Source organism: Capricornis sumatraensis, chromosome 4, assembly GCF_032405125.1.
Source record: "Capricornis sumatraensis isolate serow.1 chromosome 4, serow.2, whole genome shotgun sequence".
Taxonomy (NCBI): Eukaryota; Metazoa; Chordata; class Mammalia; order Artiodactyla; family Bovidae; genus Capricornis; species Capricornis sumatraensis.
The window spans coordinates 81,640,985-81,663,444 of NC_091072.1; the positions used below are offsets into that span (position 1 = coordinate 81,640,985).

The 22,460-nt window shown below is 38.9% G+C and overlaps 1 protein-coding gene across 1 annotated transcript in view; it reads left to right on the forward strand.

Annotated features, from left to right (window-relative positions):
* Nucleotides 1-22,460, forward strand: part of ADAMTS20 (ADAM metallopeptidase with thrombospondin type 1 motif 20) — a 198,254-nt gene that overhangs the window by 163,920 nt on the left and 11,874 nt on the right. Inside the window, exons 33-37 of the mRNA XM_068971096.1 lie at nucleotides 1,896-2,025; nucleotides 2,237-2,331; nucleotides 2,419-2,513; nucleotides 3,045-3,178; nucleotides 10,780-10,871. Coding sequence (XP_068827197.1) covers nucleotides 1,896-2,025; nucleotides 2,237-2,331; nucleotides 2,419-2,513; nucleotides 3,045-3,178; nucleotides 10,780-10,871 — 546 coding nt within the window. The remainder of the gene's footprint in view (nucleotides 1-1,895; nucleotides 2,026-2,236; nucleotides 2,332-2,418; nucleotides 2,514-3,044; nucleotides 3,179-10,779; nucleotides 10,872-22,460) is intronic.

Here is a 22,460-nt window from a genome sequence, read left to right on the forward strand (position 1 = left end):
TGTCTCTGCTTTTTAATATGATATCTAGGTTGGTCATAACTTTTCTTCCAAGGAGTAAGCATCTTTTAATTTCATGGCTGCAATCAGCATCTGCAGTGATTTTGGAGCCCCAAAATATAAAGTCAGCCACTGTTTCCACTGTTTCCCCATCTATTTCCCATGAAGTGATGGGACCAGATGCCATGATCTTTGTTTTCTGAATGTTGAGCTTTAAGCCAGTTTTTTGACTCTCCTCTTTCACTTTCATCAAGAGGCTTTTTAGTTCCTCTTCACTTTCTGCCATAAGAGTGATATCATCTACATGTCTGAGGTGATTGATATTTCTCCCAGCAATCTTGATTTCAGCTTGTGCTTCTTCCAGCCCAGCATTTCTTATGATGTACTCTGCATATAAGTTAAATAAGCAGGGTGACAATATACAGCCTTGACAGACTCCTTTTCCTATTTGGAACAAGTCTGTTGTTCCATGTCCACTTCTAACTGTTGCTTACTGACCTGCATATAGGTTTCTCAAGAGGCAGGTCAGGTCGTCTGGTATGCCCATCTCTTTCAGCGTTTTCCACAGTTTATTGTGATCTACACAGTCAAAGTGTTTGGCATAGTCAATAAAGCAGAAATAGATGTTTTTCTGGAACTCTGTTGCATTTTCCATGATCCAGCAGATGTTGGCAATTTGATCTCTGGTTCCTCTGCCTTTTCTAAATCCAGCTTGAAGATCTGGAAGTTCATGGTTCACGTATTCCTGAAGCCTGGCTTGGAGAATTTTGAACATTACTTTACTAGCGTGTGAGATGAGTGCAATTGTGTGGTAGTTTGAGCATTCTTTGGCATTGCCTTTCTTTGGGATTGGAATGAAAACGGACCTTTTCCAGTCCTGCGGCCACTGCTGAGTTTTCCAGATTTGCTGGCATATTGAGTGTAGCACTTTCACAGCATCATCTTTCAGGATTTGAAATAGCTCAACTGGAATTCCATCACCTCCACCAGCTTTGTTCGTAGTGATGCTTTCTAAGTCTCACTTGACTTCACATTCCAGGATGTCTGGCTCTAGGTGAGTGATCACACCTTCATGATTATCTGGGTCATGAAGATCTTTTTGTACAATTCTTCTGTTTATTCTTGTCATCTCTTAATATCTTCTGCTTCTGATAGGTCCATACCATTTCTGTCCTTTATCGAGCCCATCTTTGCATGAAATGTTCCCTTGGTATATCTCATTTTCTTGAAGAGATCTCTAGTCTTTCCCATTCAGTTGTTTTCCTCTATTTCTTTGCATTGATCGCTGAGGAAGGCTTTCTTATCTCTCCTTGCTATTCTTTGGAACTCTGCATTCAGATGCTTATATCTTTCCTTTTCTCCTTTGCTTTTCACTTCTCTTCTTTTCACAGCTATTTGTAAGGCCTCCTCAGACAGCCATTTTGCTTTTTTGCATTTCTTTTCCATGGAGATGGTCTTGATCCCTGTCTCCTGTACAATGTCATGAACCTTCGTCCATAGTTCATCAGGCATTCTATCAGATCTAGTCCCTTAAATCTATTTCTCCCTTCCACTGTATAATTTAATTGATAAAAAACAGGTAAATATTGCTATGAAAACTTTACATGTATCACTGAGTAAAAACTCAGGAGTTTGATTGACCATCATTAAATCATATTTGTCAAGTATTTACAACATACTGCTGAGATAACTGTACAAAATGAAGGGAAAAAAGTGAGTAACTGAGAAAGAATAGATTCAGTCTCTTAAGGATTTATCCCATTGTGACTCTTCAGCCTCCTGGCCATTACTGAGCATCAGTTTGTCCCAAAAGGACCTAGTCAGGGAGGAGGAGATGTGTATTTACTGGCCTTATTATCTGCCTTATAGTTCATCTTCCAATTTTACTCTATTCACAGTGCTCTGTGACTTGTGGAGTTGGGATGATGGAGAGAAGAGTGGAATGCATGGCCGATAATGGTCTGTCCAGTGATTTATGTTTAAAGCATTTAAAACCAGATGCTCAAAAGAAATGTTATGTCAGTGACTGTAAGTAAAGACTTCAAAAATCTATTTAGAAACTAAGTGCTCTAAAGAAGTTTTAATTAAAATTTGAGAAAAATATTTAGAGTAGTCATATACTCCACAAAATGAAGGTTTCTTTTTTCAGAGTATAATGATATTGGTATAATTAAGTTAAATTCATGTTGTGTCTGTAATATGTTCATTATTGATAAGTTGTGCTCACTTGTCCTTGAAGGTAAAACATTTACGAGCTGTAAAGAAATACAAGTGAAAAACAACATTACCAAGGATGGTGACTATTACCTTAACATTAAAGGAAGAATAACAAAGGTATTATGTAAACAGTTCTTATTGGATTTTAACACTGACCATTGACTTTGAAACAAGCTTTTCCAAATCTTTGCATTTTCCCTTTAGATCTATTGTGCTGGCATGCACTTGCAGAACCCTAAGGAATATATATCATTGGTCAAAGGTGAAGAAGACAACTTTTCTGAAGTGTATGGTTTTAGGTATGAGCTGTATTTTGCCTTCTCTGTGCATATTTATGGTTCATCAAGAGAATTAGAAGTTCCAGAGTTTGGAGTGGTAGTTGAATAGCTCGCAGCGGGACAAGTAATTTAAGAGCAGGTGAACATATTAGGACATAAGCCAGATGTTGTCCATGCCTGTTCAGTAATCAAACTTTGGGTATTAACATGTACTCACAGAAAGATTGAATAAGAAGGATGCTGTGGGTGAGCAATGGGACAACAGAGGAGGGTAGAATTTAAGACCTGTGTATGTTTTCATAGAAATCAAGTTGATTCCGGTAACAAAAGCTAGGAGAACTACAGATGAATTATTTTTCTGCAGACTGGTCTTGAATTTCCCATTGATCATTTTGTATGTTAACCTTGAGTGATTTTTACTTCTTTCACATTTAACTTGTTGACACAAAAAATATTGAAGAGGTTTCTTTTTCCCTCCCACTTCCAAAGCTACTGTTTACATTATGGTCTAATAACTGTACCTAACACCAAAATATTCTAATGTTGTTATAGACTACGAAATCCATATGAATGTCCTTTTAATGGAAGCAGGAGGAATGACTGTGAATGTAAAAATGACTATCTGGCTGCTGGACACACTGTTTTTAGCAAAATAAGAATTGATCTTACTTCCATGCAAATTAAAAGTAAGTACTGAATCTCTAGTTGTAAAATGAGAAACATTTATTTGCTAATGCAAGTTTAACAATATGCTATTTGGTGTATGTGGTATCTGGGGTCTATCATTGTACAATAATTACTTAAAAATTAAAAAAATATGTTATTAGCTACATTCTTCAATGCAATAATATGGACCTTGGGGATTCTTAATAAAAATGTGGTAATGATACTGTTATTACTAAAGATACTGTTGTAATAAAGATATCGCCCTTCTGAGATATAACCCTCTACCCTAAAATTCCAAATTACATTAAAAATAAGGAAATCAATATTTTAAATGTAGTTGTATAAGCTTTCTGCAAAGGTTTAAAGTAATAATTAACATTAGTTTCAGGTGACAGTTTGTCTAATATTTTCTTATACTTTGTCTCCTTTGGGTTTTTTTAACAACCTTATACTAGATAAGGCAGTATTTCATCATATTGTTGCAAGTGATAAAATTAAGATGCACTTACAGAATTAAGTGACTTGCCCCACTTCTTGGAGTTAGTAACTGGCATTGCAGAGATAAAGTCCCTCCCACCCACAATCCCAGATTATGGACCTGCTGCCTTTCTAGGAATCAATTTACAGGACAGTATAGTTTAAGTATGTTTATGAACGCTAACATATCAGACAGTCTACCCTCCTGGATATTACATAGTGACATGAAAGGCAAATAAGTTCATTTCAGAAGCAGAAACTCTAAATAAAAATTAAATCACCAAAGCCTAGCATAGTGCCTAAATCATAAAAAGAAACAAAAAAGTGTTGAGACAGTGAATGCATGACTACATAATCTCTAACTTGCAGTCATATGATGGTGAACTATTATTGTCAGTGATAGTGGCTACCATTTGCTAAACACCCACCGTTACTGTAGTGGGGAAGGATTATGCTGCTTTGGATATGATCATAAACAAGCTAGACTCCTGAGTGTAAGCCGTCTTCATCCGGTTACTAGTCTGTGACCTTGGGCATCTCTCTAAGCCTAAATCCCCTCATTTCTAAAGTAAGATGCCTCTCAAGCTTTTTCTTTCTTTTTATGTCTTCTTTCCTTCTTTTATTTATTTATGTTTTGTTTTTGGATAGAATTAAGAGAGAATACTTGCAACATACCTAGTAAATTCCCTGTAGGTAGTAAGTGCTCTATAAATAAAGTTATTACTTAATAATATATGCTGTGTCAGCATTGCTGAGTAAATAATGGACAATTAGGAACTTATTTGCTGTTCGTTAACTTTTTATTTTTCATTCATTTATCTAACAAACCTGCCATTTTTCCAGGCATTGGGCTGGGCTCTGAAGATACAATATTAAATGTATACACTTTTCACTTGCTTTCATTGTCCTTCCTCAAACTTGTGTGCCAAAACTCCAGTCTTGATTAAGTTAAACCTTTCATCTGCTCTGCATCTGCACCATGAAATGTGTGTGTGGCAAATAGTACACAGGCCTCCTGACTGATTTACTTTAAATGCTGACTCCTGAGCTTGCATGGACCCTACTCCATTCCTCCTCCACTCCTTTCAATGTCTAACTCATAGCTTCTTCTCCAGCTTCAAGCTTCTAAAATTTCTAATACCTCCGCTCTAGTCCCTTATTGCTGATGATCTTGTTTCCTCTCTCACTGAGAAACTAAGAACAACAAGAGTGGAATTTCTGCAAACTACCACTGAAATGGTGCAGGATCCTACGGTTCTTGCCCTTCATGTTCTCAGCCTGCCTTCCGTCTGTAGAGAAACTTTAGCCAAAGAGTAAGTTTAATCAGAGAAGTGAGAAAATGTAGAAACGAAGGAAAACAGTCAAAGGAGACCAATAGTCATTAAGCAAAGTCAAGGATCTTTATTTAGTTCTTCCGCAAGGGCTATAGATACTATTCTGAGCCATATCCTTTGAGCTGTCTTAGAGATACTGAAACTCCCACCAGGCTGAAGAAGATGATCATCAGACTGTAGCTGTGACATAAGCTGCCACAATTTTGAGTACTGGCCTCAAAGAAATGGGAAGAAACTGGTCCTGGAACTGATCCTGTGTGTGTGTGTGTGGGCATGATGCTTCAGTTGTGTCTGACTCTTTGTGACCCCATAGACTATAGACTCCTCTGTCTATGGAATTTTCCATGCAAGAATACTGGAGTGGCTTACCATTTCCTCCTTCACGGGATCCTCTTGACCCAGGGATCCAACCCGAGTTTCTTATGTGTCCTGCCTTGGCAGGCAGGTTCTTTACTACTAGCACTACCTGGAAAGCCTGGAACTAAAGACTAACTGTACTTAAAACAATCACGATGACTCTGATCTGACTACTGCACGACTAATTCCAAGGTGACCCTCAGAGCTGACTGTGCTGTTTTTGCATGTAGCTCCCTCGCTCTGTCTATAAAAGCTTTTGCCCACTCACTGTTAGTGGTGGGGGAACTGGCTTGTGGGTAGGAGCCTGCCCAGTCCTCTGGTTGCTGGCCTCTGAAATAAAGCAACCTTTCCTTTTCACCACCCTTGACTCTTTATTGGGGATTCCCTGGTGGCTCAGATGGTAAAGAATCTGCCTGCAATGCAAGGGACCTGGGTTCAATCCCTGGGTCAGGAAGATCCCCTGGGGAAGGAAATGGCAACCCACTCCAATATTCTCGCCTGGAAAATCCCATGGACGGAGGAGCCTGGTGGGCTACAGTTCATGGGGTCACAAAGAGTCAGACACGACTGAGTGACTTCACTTTCTGACTCTTTATTGGCTTTAGAGTGGCAAGCAGTTGGATCCCACTTTTGGTAACATCACAACTACTAACCCACCTAAACCTTGACCTCTAGACTTTGCCTCCTCTCCTGGTTACTGTGGATGAACTGTTCCCGCTCCCATCTGAGGCAACCCTCTCTGCTTGTGCTCTAGGTTTCTTGCTTTGAACCAACTCCAGAACATTATTTCAGCAAGCTTTCCTTTCTCTCTTACATCACCCATTTTTTCCTCCATTTCTCTAAATCCAATGACAGATTCTTGGTTTTTATTTCACTTGATCCATCAGCAGCATTTGGCTTCCAGGAGTCCACACGCTCATGTGGCCTGTCTTGGTCACTCTTTCTTCCGTTTTTTTCACTGTTTCTCAACTTGGTTCTTTATCTTCTACAACAATGAGTATTGAAGAAATTCAGGACTCCATCATTTCCTTAGAGGGCTCTTTCAACTTACAGAGTTCAAACACCATCTGTTAAATGACAGTCCCAAATGTATAGCTCCAATTTGGACTGCTGCCCTGAATTTCAAGATTCAACTCCCTGTTCAGCATACCTACATCTAATAGGCACCTGGCAATGTATCCACAACTCAACTTTCAATGTTTCTTCACAAAAACTCCTTCTACCCCTAATTTTCACCATTTCAATATATGGCAACTATAATCTTCTAGTTACTCTTGTTGAAATACAGCAACGTCTTTAACTCCCCACTTTCTCTCATACTTGCATGCCATCCATTACCAAGTTCTACAAGCCAGATAGGGGCCTTTTATCAGACCCCGATGATGCTGGCACCTGATCTTAGGTTCTAGAACTGGGAGAAATAAGTTTCTGTTAAGACACCCAGTCTATGAGTTTGTAAGGGCAGCTTGAACTAAGACACACACCAAGTCCCGCTTTGACATTACCTCATTAGCTCCCACCTTGATAGAGGTCAATATTATTTTTCTCCATCTGAATTATTATACCTATGGAGTGGGATCCCTCTTTACTCTGGTAGCGCTCAAGTTCCTTTTCACCTTTCCCCCTACTCCTGACCTAGATTCTCGTCTCAGCAGAGAAGCCAGAGGGATCCATAAAGCAAGCCATGTCATGCCTCACACATGATCTCATTTCATCTTTTTAACAACTCCAACCTTTGCTCAGAACTCTCCAAACATCTCTCATCTAACTCATAAAATAAAAACCTTGCCAATGGCCAGTAAAACTCAACATGACCTTCCCAACCCATTATTTCTCTGCTCCTTGCCTCCACATTCCTCCCATCCATGAACTGCTTCAGACACACTTGTCCCTTGCTGTTCCTTGAATACATCAAACATCTACCCCATCCTTCCTTAAAGCCTCTGCACTTTCTGTTCTATCTGCCTAGAATGACTGTCCCACAGTTGTATGTTGGATTTACCACTTCATATTTTTTGGGTCTCTGCTTAAATATATTTTCCCAATGAATGCATCCTAGACCCTCTCCATGCCTAAACTTCATTTCCCCCTGTCCTTTTCCTGGTTATGTATTTTTCCTATCGCAATAATCACCTGTAACATATGATAGTATCTACTCTGCTACTTACCTCTCTTTCTGGTAGCACTCAGAGTCCATCAGGCCCTGTTTCATTCACTTGTAGTACTTATAATAATGCCCAATACATAATATGTTCTAGAGAAATATTTGCTGAATGAGTCAACTTTCCTCAAGAAGCTATCTTGAGGAAATCTTGAAGCCAAATTTGTATTAACCAAAGAGAGAAAACGGAGTTTCAGGAGGCAGAGACATCTTGAACACAGCATGGGATGGTGAAGTATCTGGTTCCATCAGAGATTAAGTCATCCAATTTTGCCTAAGCATAAATTGAGTGGACGTTGGTAGCAGTTTGTTAAAGAATTTCCCAGAAAGAAGATCATAAATAACAATGTATACTAAACTATAAATTGAATTTATCTTCTTTTTATTTTGAGTTATGAGGACCTTTGGGGTAAAAGTATAAGCAAAGGAGGAAACAGACTTAGTTGGAGGGAAAACAAATTTTATCCATGAAGATGATTAGAAAGCTAATATTATTAATAATATAATAGTTCAGATGGAAAGTGATGAGGGTCTAAATTATTAAGGACAAGGTTTAAGACAGAGAGCCTGAGAACCTGAAAGGAATATTGAAGAGGCACACTCTGTGATTTTCTCACAGAAAGAATATGGGGATTTGTGGCATGAAATGTTAATTGTGACATGAAAGGATAATTGCATTTAGCTTGTGACCTGTAATTGTTCAGTCACTCAGTTGTGTCCAACTCTTAGCAACCCCATGGACTGCAGCATGCCAGACTTTCCTGTCCTTCACTTTCTGGAGCTTGCTCAAGCTCATGTTCATTGAGTTGTTGATGCCATCCAACCATCTTGTCCTCTGTTGTCCCCTTCTCCTCTTGCCTTCAATCTTTCCCAGCATCAGCATCTTTTTCAGTGAGCCAGTTCTTTGCATTAGGTGGCCAAATATTGGAGCCTCAGCATCAGTCCCTCCAATGAATATTCAGGATTTAGTTCTTTTAGGATTAACTAGTTTGATCTCCTTGCAGTCCAAGGAACTCTACAGAGTCTTCTCCAACACCACAGTTCAAAAGCATTAATTCTTCAGCTTTCAGCTTTCTTTGGACAATTTCAGTGAAAGCTATTTTGGGGTTATCCAGGTAATGGTGTAGGAGACCATAGCAAAGGATGATTTGAAAATTGTGTCTGTTTGCCTCAGCCTAACCCTAAGTGCCATGTGTAAGCAATGGGTAAATGTTCAACAATCAACTCTTAACAACCAGGAAAAAGTTTGATTTGTATTATTTTTCAGTTCCTTGATGTATATAGTCCCACCATGACCAATTTTAAGCTACCAACACAAGCTCGTTTTGCATGCAGGTAGGAAAAGACACACCAAACTTATTCTCATGATTGGGTACAAGCTGACCTGGCACACCACGGAAGGCCTCCTGGGTTTGGAAACTACTCTTAGAGATACGATAAATATTTCCAGAAATGCTACCTTTGGGGATTGCCTCTAGGGGACTGGTGTCATCACTGGGGCATGCAGTGGTCTTGCAGTCTTCTTGGAAAGAATTTGAAACAATGTTAGCAGAGGTGAAAGCCACGGACTGAATGAACATTAGTTGGAATATCATTTAAGTGGTTTAAGCATCAAAAAGTGATTGGGCCAGCTTATCTTCAGGGTTTCTCCTATTTTTGAGCCAAGATCTCTACTTTTTTGATACTTTATATAGAAGCCCCAGCATTTTTGCCAATCAAGAAATTTTGTTAACACCATTAGCAAAAATAAAATAGAAATGAAATAATAATATAATGTAATAATATAAGAAATAGCACGCTTTTTAGCTGGGTGTTTTTGAATTCCCTAAATGAACTGATATATGTACTCTCTATAAGCACTTGCATATTGCTTTGTCATAATTTATCTTTTTTAAAATTTGTTTGTTTTTTTGGTCACACCACAGTTTGTGGAATCTTAGTTCCTGGACCGGGGATTGAACCTGGGCCCTTGAGCAGTGAAAGCTGGAATTCCCTATATATCTTTAGTATGTCTTGGTGTGTTCCTCCTTGGGTTCTCCTTCCTGGAACTCTCCATGCTTCCTGGACTTGGTTGACTGTTTCCTTTCCCATGTTCAGGAAGTTTTCAGCTATTATCTCTTCAAATATTTTCTCAGGTCCTTTCTCTCTCTCTTCTCCTTCAGGGACTCCTATACTGCAAATATTGGTGTATTTAATGTTGTGCCCGAGGTCTCTTAGCCTGTCTTCATTTCTGTTCATTCTTTTTTCTATATTCTGTTCTGTGGCAGAGATTTCCACCATTCTGTCCTCCAGGTCATTTGCCCGTTCTTCTGCCTCAGTTATCTTGCTGTTGATTCCTTTTATCTCTGTTTGTTTGTTCTTTAGTTCTAGGTCTTTGTTAAGCATTTCATTCATCTTCTCAATCTTTGCATCCATTCTTTTCCCAAGATCCTGGATCATCTTCACTACCATTATTCTGAATTCTTTATCTGGAAGGTTGCCTATTTTCACTTCATTTGCTGGTTTTTCTAGGGTTTTATCTTGTCCCTTCATCTGGGACATAATTTTATGCATTTTCATTGTGATTAACTTTATGTAATGTGGTTTTGTTTTAGCTGCTTTGAGACTATTCTTCTTGCTTCTTCTTGTTTGCCCTTTGATAGATGAGGCTAAGAAGCTTGTGTAAGCTTCTTGATGGGAGGGAATGGTGATGGTAAAAACTGAGTCTTGCTCTGGTGGGCAGGGCCTTGCTCAGTGAAGCTTTAACTCAATTATCTGCTGATGGGTGGGTTTGTGCTCCCTTCCTAGTAGTTGTTTGGCCTGAGGTGACCCAGCCTGGAGTCTACAGGCTCCATGGTAGGATTAATGGTGAACTCCAAGGGGTTTACACTGGGGGACCTTCCAGCGCCACTGTCCCTGTGGTAAGCCCCTGCCAACCCATGCCTCCACACCTATTTATCTTTAAATAATGCTTCTTCTAATTTTGTTCCTTGACTCCACTTTATCTATTTTAGATATTCACTATGATCTAAAATACAATAGAGCATATATTTAGCTTTTAAAACATCTGAATTAGTTACAGATGTCCCTGCCATTTTTAGGGCAGTTTTTGAGATGAACATTTTATGTTAAATAAAAATTTGAGAGCCTGATCTATGTTATGTAGGACAGTTGTGCAACATTTTTGCTTAAAGTTTTGGATTAATTATATGAATGTATTTAAGAATATAATGTGAAGACTGCATGCTTTGTATTCAATGAAGATTTTAATACAGTGTCTTAGTGCTGAAGAGTTTCATTTATTATTTTCTAGCTACAGACCTTCTTTTTGCCCAGACAGTATTTGGAAATGCAGTTCCATTTGCCACAGCTGGAGATTGCTATAGTGCTGCCAGATGCCCACAGGTATTTCATATTTGTTTTAGTATTTTCTCACTGAAAAAATTAATAATATTTCTCCTCACTTATTTTCTTGACCACAGTACTGCAAAAAACATAAGTAAATAGAAAATGATAACTTCTTAGATGAAATTTATTGCAAAGTTTATAGATAAACTTTGGAAGAAAAGCATCTTTGCTAATATTGCATTTGTCTGAAAGGTATAATATAAGAATTTAAAATAGTTTAGATCCTGTTTCTCCTTCCACAATGCTTTATTATTTTTAATCTTTCCACTTAGTTCCTAGAAATGAATAGACAATATATTACAAGGTAAAGAAATACATCACAAGCATGTAACTTTCATTACACTGCTACCAACATCAGTTATTTTAGCTTCCTGGGCCTGTAACATTCTCAAAATAATTTTATATTATTTGTGAAGTAATACATTTCCATGTCTTCTTGGTTTTATTCTTTCTTTTCCAGGGTTCTCTTCATATATATTTTTATGTCACCTTTGAGATTTCTAGTACAAAATGTGTTTTCTAGAAGAAATTTATTATCTCATTTTTAATAAAGGATTTTATAGCATTGTTATGAGCAAGCAATATTTCATAACAAGACAGAGAGATAAAAGCTAGGTGAATATAGCATCATTAGGTAGATTTATAGAAAATTAAAAAATCATGCACAGGAGGACTAATTATAATATTGATGTCATTTTGAAGACAAGTAGTCAATAGTTTGCTTGTATTGTCTCTTCTAGGAATTTTTTATTCACAATTTCCATCAAACGGCATGTAAGATATGCTGAATATTAAAAAAAAGAGGACTTTTTCTGTATTAGAGAAGTGCACTTAAAGGAGGTTACTAGACCTATAGGCTCAAATGAATATGAAAAAAAGTTAACCCAGAGGGATGGTATGGGAAGGGAGGTGGGAGGGGGGTTCAGGATGGGGAACACGTGTACACCCGTGGCAGATTCATGCTGATGTATGGCAAAACCAATACAATATTGTAAAATAATAATAATAATAAAATAAATTCAATTTTAAAAAATGACAACTCATTCTAGCAAAAATTATGTTGCTGCTTCTGCTGCTAAGTCGCTTCAGTCGTGTCCGACTCTGTGCGACCCCAGAGATGGCAGCCCACCAGGCTCACCCATCCCTGGGATTCTCCAGGCAAGAACACTGGAGTGGGTTGCCATTTCCTTGAGGCAATGATTAAGTGAGGTATTATGGCTCTTAATTTTGAATTATAGAAAGTGATTAAATATCTACCTAAACTATGAACACAGACTTTTAAGAATAAAGCTATTCTTGGCATGTATGAAAAAAATAAGTTAACTGAGAAAAATATATAAATCTTAGACCCAGAAATACAAATAGAACCTGGTAAAGGGATATGAGGGCTATCCTGGTAGCTCATTCCAGTTCATTTTAGTCAGTTCAGTTCAGTCACTCAGTCGTGTCTGACTCTTTGTGACCCATGGAATTAAGCATGCCAGGCTCTCCTGTCCATCATCAACTCCCTGAGCTTGCTTAAATTCAAGTCCATCAAGTTGGTGATGCCATTTAACCATCTCATCCTCTGTCATCTCCTTCTCCTCCTGCCTTCAGTCTTTCCCAGCATCAAGGTTTTTTCCAAAGAGTCAGCTCTTTGAATCAGGTGGCCAAAGTATTGGAGCTTTATCTTTAGCATCCATCTTTCCAATGAATATTCGGGACTGATCTCCTTTAGGATTGATTGGTTTGATCTCCTTGCAGTCCAAGGGACTCTCAAGAGTCTTCTCCAACACCACAGTTCAAAAGCATCAATTCTTTGGCACTCAGCTTTCTTGATAGTCCAACTCTCACATCCATACATGACTACTGGAAAAACCATAGCTTTGATTAAACGGACCTTTGTCAACAAAGTAATGTCTCTGCCTTTTAATATGCTGTCTAGGTTGGTCATAGCTTTTCTTCCAAGGAGCAAGCATCTTTAATTTCATGGCTTCAGTCACTAACTGCAGTGATTTTGGAGCCCAAGAAAATAGTCTGTCACTGTTTCCATTGTTTCTCCATCTATTTGCCATGAAGTGATGGGACCGGATACCATGATCTTAGTTTTTTGAAGGTTGAGCTTTAAGCCAACTTTTACACTGTCCTCTCACTTTCATCAAGAGGCTCCTTAGTTCTTCTTCGCTTTCTGCCGTAAGGGTGGTGTCATCTGCATATCTGAGGTTATTGATATTTCTCCCAGCAATCTTGATTCCAGCTTGTGCTGCATCCAACTCGGCATTTTTCATGATGTACTCTATATATAATTTAATGAATCAGGGTGGCAATATGCAACCTTGTCTTACTCCTTTCTGGAAAAACAGACTGGTTCCAAATCAGGAAAGGAGTATTTCAAGGCTGTATTGTCACCCTGCTTATTTAACTTATATGCTGAAGAATTGATGCTTTTGAACTGTAGTGTTGGAGAAGACTCTTGAGATTCCCTTGGACTGCAAGGAGATCCAATAAGTCTACCCTAAAGAAAATCAATCCTGAATATTCATTGGAAGGACTGATGCTGAAGCTGAAACTCCAATACTTTGGCCACCTGATGCAAAGAACTGACTCACTAGAAAAGATCCTGATGCTGGGAAAGATTGAAGGCAGGAAAAGGGGAAGACAGAGGATGAGATGGTTGGATGACATCACTGACTTGATGGGCATGAGTTTGAGAAAGCTCCAGAAGTTGGTGATTGACAGGGAAGCCTGGCTTGCTGCAGTCAATGGGGTAGCAAGGAGTTAGACATGACTGAGGGACTGAACTGATATTGATTTGGCATACTGTACAAAGAAAATTACAATTAAAGGTTTTGATTTTATGGTTTGTAGAGAAACACAAATGCCAGATACCAAGCAGGAAAATTCCTTTACTGAGTAAGTGATTGAAAAGAGCATCTTTTGTAATACTAATTATCCATCTTCCACTGTATTTAATGAAGATGTGGCCTGTGTTCATTTTCTTTCCCCACAAAAATGCATTCAGTACTGTACAAGCACAAATCTAGGCAAAGGAAGTGCTCAGATCACAAGTTTTGCGAAAACTCCAGGAGTTAATTATAGAGAGGGAGGCCTGGAGAGCTGTAGTCCAGGGGGTTGCAAAGTGTTGGACATGACTAAGTGACTGAACTGAGATATTCTTCTGGAATTCTCTTATCTTTTCTAGGGTCCAACGTATGTTGACAATTTGATCTCTGGTTCCTCTGCCTTTTCTAAATCCAGCTTGAACATCTGGAAGTTCTTGGTTCACATAGTGTTGTAGCCTAACTTAGAGAATTTTGAGTATTACTTTGCTTGTGTGTGAGATGAGTGCAGTTGTGTGTTGAGGAAATGTGGTCCACTGGAGAAGGGAATGGCAAACCACTTTAGTATTCTTGCCTTGAGAAACCCATGAACAGTGTGAAAAGGCAAAAATATATGACACTGAAAGATGAACTCCCCAGGCAAGTAGGTACCCAATATGCTCCTGGAGAAGAGTGGAGAAATAGCTCCAGAAAGAATGAAGAGGCTGAGCCAAAGTGAAAACAATGCCCAGTTGTGGATGTGACTGGATGTCAGCACAAAGACATGAACATTCTTTGGCATTGCCTATCTTTGGGATTGGAATGAAAACTAACCTTTTCCAGTCCTGTGGCCACTGCTGAGTTTTCCAAATTTGCTGGCATATTGAGTGCAGCACTTTAATAGCATCATCTTTTAGGATTTGAAGTAGCTCATCTGGAATCCATTTTAGTTCGCCGATTCCTACAAAACTGATGTTTACTCTTGCCGTCTCCTGTTTGATCACTTCCAATTTACCTTGATTCATGGGCCTTCCATTCCAGGTTCCTATGCAATATTGCTCTTTATAGTAGTGGACTTTACTTCCATCACCAGTCACATCCACAACTGGGCATTGTTTTCACTTTGGCTCAGCCTCTTCATCCTTTCTGGAGCTATTTCTCCACTCTTCTCCAGTAGCATATTGGGTACCTACTTGCCTGGGGAGTTCATCTTTCAGTGTCATATCTTTTTGCCTTTTCACACTGTTCATGGGTTTCTCAAGGCAAGAATACTGAAGTGGTTTGCCATTCCCTTCTTCAGTGAACCATGTTTCCTCAGTACTCTCTATCATGACCCGTCTGTCTTGGGTGGCCCTGCATGACATGGCTCATAGTTTCATTGAGTTAGTCAGCACTGTGATCCAAGTGATCCGTTTGGTTAGTTTTCTGTGATTGTGGTTTCCATAAGGATAAGAGGCTTGTGGAAACTTCCTGATTGGAGGGAATGGCTGTGGGGGAATCTGGGTCTTGCTCTGATAGGTGGAATGCTCAGTAAATCTTTAACCCAATTTTCTGTTGATGGATGATTGGCCTGAGGCCAAACTATGATGCAGTAATGGGGTTCTATTAGCTCAGTCAGTAAAAAGTCCTGACAGGGGCCTGTCGGGCTACAGTCCATGGGGTTGCAAGAGTCGGACACAACTTAGCAGCTAAACCAATGGCGATAATGGCAACCTCCTTCAAAAGGACTTATGCCAGAGCTGTTGTGTTCAGTGCCCCCACCCCATGGCAAGCCACTGTCGACCCACACCTTCACTGGCTACTCCAGGGCACTCACAGGCAAGTCTGGCTCAGTCTCTTGTGGGGTCACTGTTCCTTTTTCCTGGGTCCTGGTGCATATAAGGTTTGGTTTGTCCCCTCCAAGAGTCTGTTTCCCCAGTCCTGTGGAAGTTCTGTAGTCAAATCCCACTGGCCTTCAAAGTCAGATTCCTTGGGGGTTCCTAAAGGAAATCAGTCCTGAATATTCATTGGAAGGACTAGGGCTGAAGCTGAAGCTCCAATACTTTGGCCACCTGATGGGAAGAGCTGACTTGTTGGAAAAGACCCTGATTCTGGGAAAGATTGAGGCAGGAGGAAAAGGAAATGACAGAGGATGAGATGGTTGGTTATCATCACCAACTCCATGAAAACATGAGTTTGAGCAGGCTCCAGGAGTTGGTGCCAGACAGAGAAGCCTGATGTGCTGCATTCCATGGGGTCACAAAGACTTGGACATGACTGAATGATTGAACTGAACTGAACTGGTAGTTCAGCTGGTCAAGAATCCACCTGCAGTGCAGGAGACCCAGGTTTAATTCCTGGGTCAAAAAGTTCCCCTGAAGGAGGGACAGGCTACACACTCCAGTATTCTTAGGCTTTCCTGCTGGCTCAGTAGGTAAAAAATCCACCTGCAATGTGGGAGACCTGGGTTTTATCCCTGGATTGGGAAGATGCCCTGGGAGAGAACATGGCAACCCACTCCGGTATTCCTGCATGAAGAATCCCATGGTCAGAGGAGCCTGGCTGGCTACAGTCCATGGGGTTGCAAAGAGTCAGACATGACTGAGCGACTAAGCACAGCACACAGCACAGTGATATGAAAGTGACTTAGGTTTTTTTATTCAACCACCCTGAGTTCAATATGACTCATGTAGACCATGTAGTAATGTCTAAACTGCCCAGTATAATTGTAAGGTACCGAAACACAATGTTGAGACCAAAAGATTTATTTGTACTTGACACTGAAATATATTATTTAAAATTTTCTGTCTGAGAAAGATAAAATTTTAATCTATCTAGGAGTAGAATCAGGGGAAAAGAGGGGAAGGTTTAAGTCATGTTTTGTAAAGAAAATGAAGAAGGTAGCCAGGAAAAGAGAGAGAGGTTATGATTAACTATCATTAAATATGTAGAGAGTGCCACGAGACAGCAGTGGCATCAGTATGTGTTACTTAAAAAGTGAAAAAAAGGTGAAGTCACTCAGTCATGTCTAACTCTTTGTGACCCCATGGACACTAGGCTCCTCCATCCATGGGATTTTCTAGGCAACAGTACTGGAGTGGGCTGCCGTTTCCTTCTCCAGGGAACTTCCCGACCCAGGGATCGAACCCAGGTCTCCCACATTGTAGACAGACGCTTTCCGTCTGAGCCACCACTTAATCTTAGCCAAAAAGCCTTACTTAAGGAGATATTAATGAGACAGAAGATTCCAGTTTAAGTTAAAAAAGACTTTTGTCAGAGAGCGTTTTCCAGTAAGGAGACACTCTGCAAAATCTGAGGCCTCAGTAAATCACTAATTTTTGTCCGTATTTTTGTAAATTGATCTTGTATTCTGCAAGCCTGCTAAATTCATTTATTAGTTGTCATAATTTTTCACTGGCTTCCTTAGGATTTTCTGTATACAGAGGAATGTTATCTACAAATATTTTTACTTCTTCATTTGCAGTCTGGATTTTTTTTTTAAATTTCTTTATCTTGCTTCATTGCACTGTCTAAAACTTTCAGTATACTGTTGAATAGAAGTGGCTACAGTGGACATCCTTGTCTTAGTCTTGATTGCAGAGGAAAAGCATTAAGTCCTTTATCATTTATTGTGTTAGTTGTGAGTGTTTTGTAGATGCCTTTAATCAATTTGAAGAAGTGCCCTTCTATTCCTAAGTTAAGTGGTTTTATCATAAATGTTGTGTGTGTGTGTTCAGTCGTGTCTGACTCTTTGTGACCCCTACGGACTGTAACCCACCAGGCTGCTTTGTCTTTGGGATTTTCCTGGCAAGAATACTGGAGTTGGTTGCCATTTCCTCCTCCAGGGTATCTTCCTGATCTGATCAAACCCATCCCCTGTGTCTCTTGCTTTTCCTGCATTGACAGGCGGATTCTTCACCACTGAGCCACCAGGGAGGCTCATTGTGAATGTTGGATTTGTCAAATGCTTCTTCTGCATTTGTTGAGATAATCCTGTGGTTACTGTTCATTACTATAGTGATAGTGAAATGGTGTATCACACTGATTTTTGTGTGTTGAAGCAATTTTGCATTCCTGGGGGAAATCCTTGATGATATCTAATCCATTTTGTATGTCACTAGATTTGGTATGCTTTGTTGAGAATTTTTTGTCTGTTTACAGAAAAGATATTGGCCTATCATTTTCTTTTTTTGTGATGCCCTTGTCTGGTTTTGGTATCAGGGAAATACTGGCTTCATAGAATAAATTGGTAAGAACCGCCCCCCCCCCCCCCCCCCCCCCCCGCCTTCTGGTTTTTTGGAAGAGTTTGTGAAAAAGCAATGTTTGGTGGGATTCACCAGCAAAGCCATCTGAGCTTGGGCTTTTCTTTGTGAATGTAGTTTTATTTACTAATTCAATCTCTATTTATTGTGGATTTTTTCAGATTTTCTAGCTCTTAAGTCTATTTTGGTAGTTTTTTTCCCCTAGGAATTTGTCCATTTCATCAAAGTTATCTAAACTGTTGGCTTGCAATTGTCCATAGTATTGCCTTGTAATCCTTTATATTCTTGTAAGATTTACAGTTGTTCGTGATTTCAGTGATTTGAATCTCCTCTCTTTTCTTGATTTTGTTAATTTTGTTCTTTCCAAAAAATCAACTTTTTAAAAAAAAATTTTATTTTTACTTTATTTTGCTTTACAATACTGTATTGGTTTTGCCATACATTGACATGAATCCACCACAGGTGTACATGAGTTCCCAATCCTGAACCCCCCTCCCACCTCCCACCCCATATCATCTCTTCGGATTATCCCCGTGCACCAGCCCCAAGCATCCTGTATCCTGTATCGAACATAGACTGACGATTCGTTTCTTACATAATATACATGTTTCAGTGCCATTGTCCCAAATCATCCCACTCTCTCCCTCTCCCTCTGAGTCCAAAAGTCCATTCTATACATCTGTGTCTCTTTTGCTGTCTCGCATACAGGGTTATCATTACTATCTTTCTAAACTCCACATTTATGTGTTAGTATTCTGTATGGGTGTTTTTCTTTCTGGCTTACTTCAAAAAACCAACTTTTGATTTTGCTGATTTTCTCTGTAATTTTTCTCGTTTGTTTCTCCAGTTTCCACTCTATTCAGTATCATTTCTTTCCTTCTGCTTGCTTTAGATTTAATTTGCCCCCCACCTTTTTTTTCAGTGCTTAAGGTAGAAGTTTAGGTCATGGAATGAGAGCCTTTTTATCTTTTAATATGGGCATTTACAACTATAAAATCCCCTTTAAATACTTCTTTTGCAGCATTCCTGAAGTTTTGGTGTTGTGCGTTCATTTTTATTCATCTTGAATGTTTGCTATTATCATTTGTGATGTCGTATTTGACTCACTGGTTATCTAAGAGTGTGCTGTTTTTGTTCTTGCATCACTGAGTCTGGTCTGACTCTTTGCGACCCCATGGACTGCAGGACACCAGGCTTATCTGTCCTTCACTATCTCCCAGAGATTGCTCAAATTCATGTCCATTGACTCAGTGATGCTATCTAACCTTCTCATCCTCTGTTGTGAATTTCCCACATTTCCTTCTGTTATTGATTTCTACTTTCATTCCATTGTGGTTGGAAAATACACTTTGTATTATTCAATCTTTTGAAATTTATTGAGGCTTGTGTTATAGCATAGCATATGGCTATCCTGGAAAATGCGCAGTGTGTGCTTGGAAAGAATGTGTGTTCTGTTGTTGTTGGGTGAAGTGTTCTCTGGATGTCTGTCAGGGCTAGTTGGTTTAAAGTATTGTTCAACTCTTCCATTTCCTTGTTGATCTTCTCCCTAGTCATTTTATCTATTGAAACTGCAGTTATTATTGATGAATTATCTACTTCTCACATCAATCTTTTAGTTTCATTTACTTTGTATGTAATTTATTTACCTTGAGATTTTTATTGCACATGATCGTCTGTTTATAATTATCATAATTTCCTGATATATTGACACTTTTGTCATTATAAAACGTTCCCTTTTATCTGTAGTATCATTTTATGTTTTAAAGTCTAATTTATCTGATATTATAGTGGCAACTCAGCTTGTTTATAGTACATGGTGTATATGTTTTCCTCCCATTTGCTTTTGACACTTCTACAGAGAACATTTTGTTGAATTTCTGCCATTTGATTGGACTGTTTAATGTTATGATTGATATATCTGAATTTATCTTTGCCATTTGCCATTTTGTTTTTCATATGTCTTTTCATTTCTGGTTTTCTGTCCTCATTTTACTGTTTTTAAAAATTTCAGTGAATGTTTTTTCAAGTGTAACATTTTAATTTCTTTCATAATTTTCTCACTATATTTTTAATTGTTTTCTTAATAGTTTCTCTAGGGCTTACAGTGTACATCTTAATACAATTTATTCCAGATTTATATTACCTAATTGCAGTGACATAGAAGTATTACTCCTACATGTACTTTTCCCCCTTTCCTTTTCTGTTGTTGTATTTGTAATGCATATACCATCTAACCTATGTAACAAACCCACAATACATTTTTATAATATTACTTTATATAATTTTGGGCTTCCCTTGTGGCTCAGCTGGTAAATAATCTATCTGCGATGCAGGAGACCTGGGTTCGATCCCTGGGTTAGGAAAATCCTCTGGAGAAGGGAAAGGCTACCCACTCCAGTATTCTGGCCTAGAGAATTCCATGGACTGTATAGCCCATGGGGTTGCAAAGAGTCAGACACGAGTGAGCAACTTTCACTGTATAGTTTTATATCTTTTAGAGGTAAGAAATGAGAGAACTTAAATTTCATAGAGTTTTTTTTTGTGTGTGTGTGAAACTTTTTGCTTCTCTTCATTTCTTCCTGTGGATTGCAGTTATCAGCTGCTTTCATTTAATTATCCCCAAACATCTTTGGTTCCACCTACCTGCTTCATTTGTGGCAATCTTTTCAAGTATGTTAAATTTCTGTATGCCTGTGTGCTAAGTCGCTTCAGTCATATCTGACTCTTTGCAACCTATGGACCATAGCCAGCAGACTCCTCTGTCTGTGGCATTCTCCAGGCCAGTATACTGGAGTAGGTTGCCATGCCCTTCTCCAGGGGACCTTCCCCACCCAGAGATCAAACCAGTGTCTCTTACATCTCCTGCATTGTCAGGTGGGTTCTTTACTACTAGCGCCACCTGGGAAGCCCACATTTCTGTATATTACTGGTCAATGGTATAATTACATACATGCTGGTTTATACAATTACTTTTAAGTAAGTTGAGAATAAAGAAATATACAATTATAATGTCTTTTATAGTTGCTATTGATGAAATTATCTTTACTTGTATGCTTTCCTTCTGTGGCAACTGTAAGTTCATTTCCTAAGTCTGTGAGTCTAAATATGCCATCCCACTGTCCTCTGGCTTCTGGATGAACAACAGAACTCAGCAATTTATCTTACTGACATTCCCATATATGTGCTTATTTTCCTCTAGATGCTCTCAGATTTTTTCCTTTGTTTTTGAGCCTCAGCATCTTTCTTGTGATATATTTGGATTTGGATCTTTTTGTGTCTACTCAACTTGGAATCCGTTGACTTCTTAGATGTGTAGATTAATATAGTTTCACCAAACTTAGAAAATTTTCAGCCAGGATTTCTTCAAATATATTATCTGGTCCTTTTGGTACTTCCATCATGCATGGTTTGGTGTATTAATGGTGTTTCTCATTTCTCTGAGACTCTATTCATTTTTCTTCTTCTTCTGAAACCTGTGCCCTACCAGTGATTTTAAGTGGGAATGATTCAGGCCTTGAGTTCTTGGCCGACCATGCGTGGGGCAGATCTCCAGATCTATGAATAAGGACTGAGTGGGGGAACGGAGCTTCAGATCTCTGTAGTTCTTACCTCTGATCCAGCTTCTGTAGCACAGAGCTGTGTGAGATGAGGAGTGCTGGTGTCTCGCCTGCCCCTGACATATACCCTTGGAGAAAGCTTATCCCTAACAGCGAGCTGGGGGAAGTAAAATCCTCTGTTCTTAGCTGTACCCATGATGAGTGGAGCTATCATCTTGCTGAGGTGGGAAAAAGAGAGGACAGGCCATAGACAGGTCATGGTTCAAATGTCACAGACACTCTTCTAACCTAGATTTCATAGATTTTCTTGAATAAATGTTTCTCCAATTGTTGTATAACCTTAGGACAATTTCAAGAGAATTTAAATGGTTGTTGTTTTATAATTTTTTAAATGCTTGAAATGAAACATTTTGTTTCGAGATAACTGTTGACATGTAGCTCTAAGAAATAAGACAGGGATCTCATGTACCGAGTATCCCCAAATGGTAACATCTTATAGGATTATAGTATAATATTGCAACTAGGATATTGACATCACTATATCAAGATACAGAACATTTTCATCATCACAAGGACTTTTATAATGACAACTACTCCCCTTGCACCACCAGCTTCACCTTATCCCCTAGCAACCACTAATCTAGTCTTCCTTTCCATAATTTTTGTCTTTTTTTTGTCTATTGTATAAGTAGAATCATATTAGTACATATGTCTGTAACTTCTTGCATTTTGAAGAGTGGCGATAGTGAATATGCTTTAATTGCTTCTGATCTTAGGGAGAAAGCATTCAAACTTCCATCATTAACTGTATTGTTGGCTACAGAATTTTGGTATGTGTTCTTTATCAAGTTGAAGAAATTCTCCTCTATTCCTGTTTTTCCCTATGTTTCACTCTTTAGTCCACAGGTCTCTTCAAATTGCCGTTCCAAAAGTGTTCCCTCTCTTGGCTCTGCTTTTAAGGTAGATAACTTTTCAGAGGAATCTCAAGCT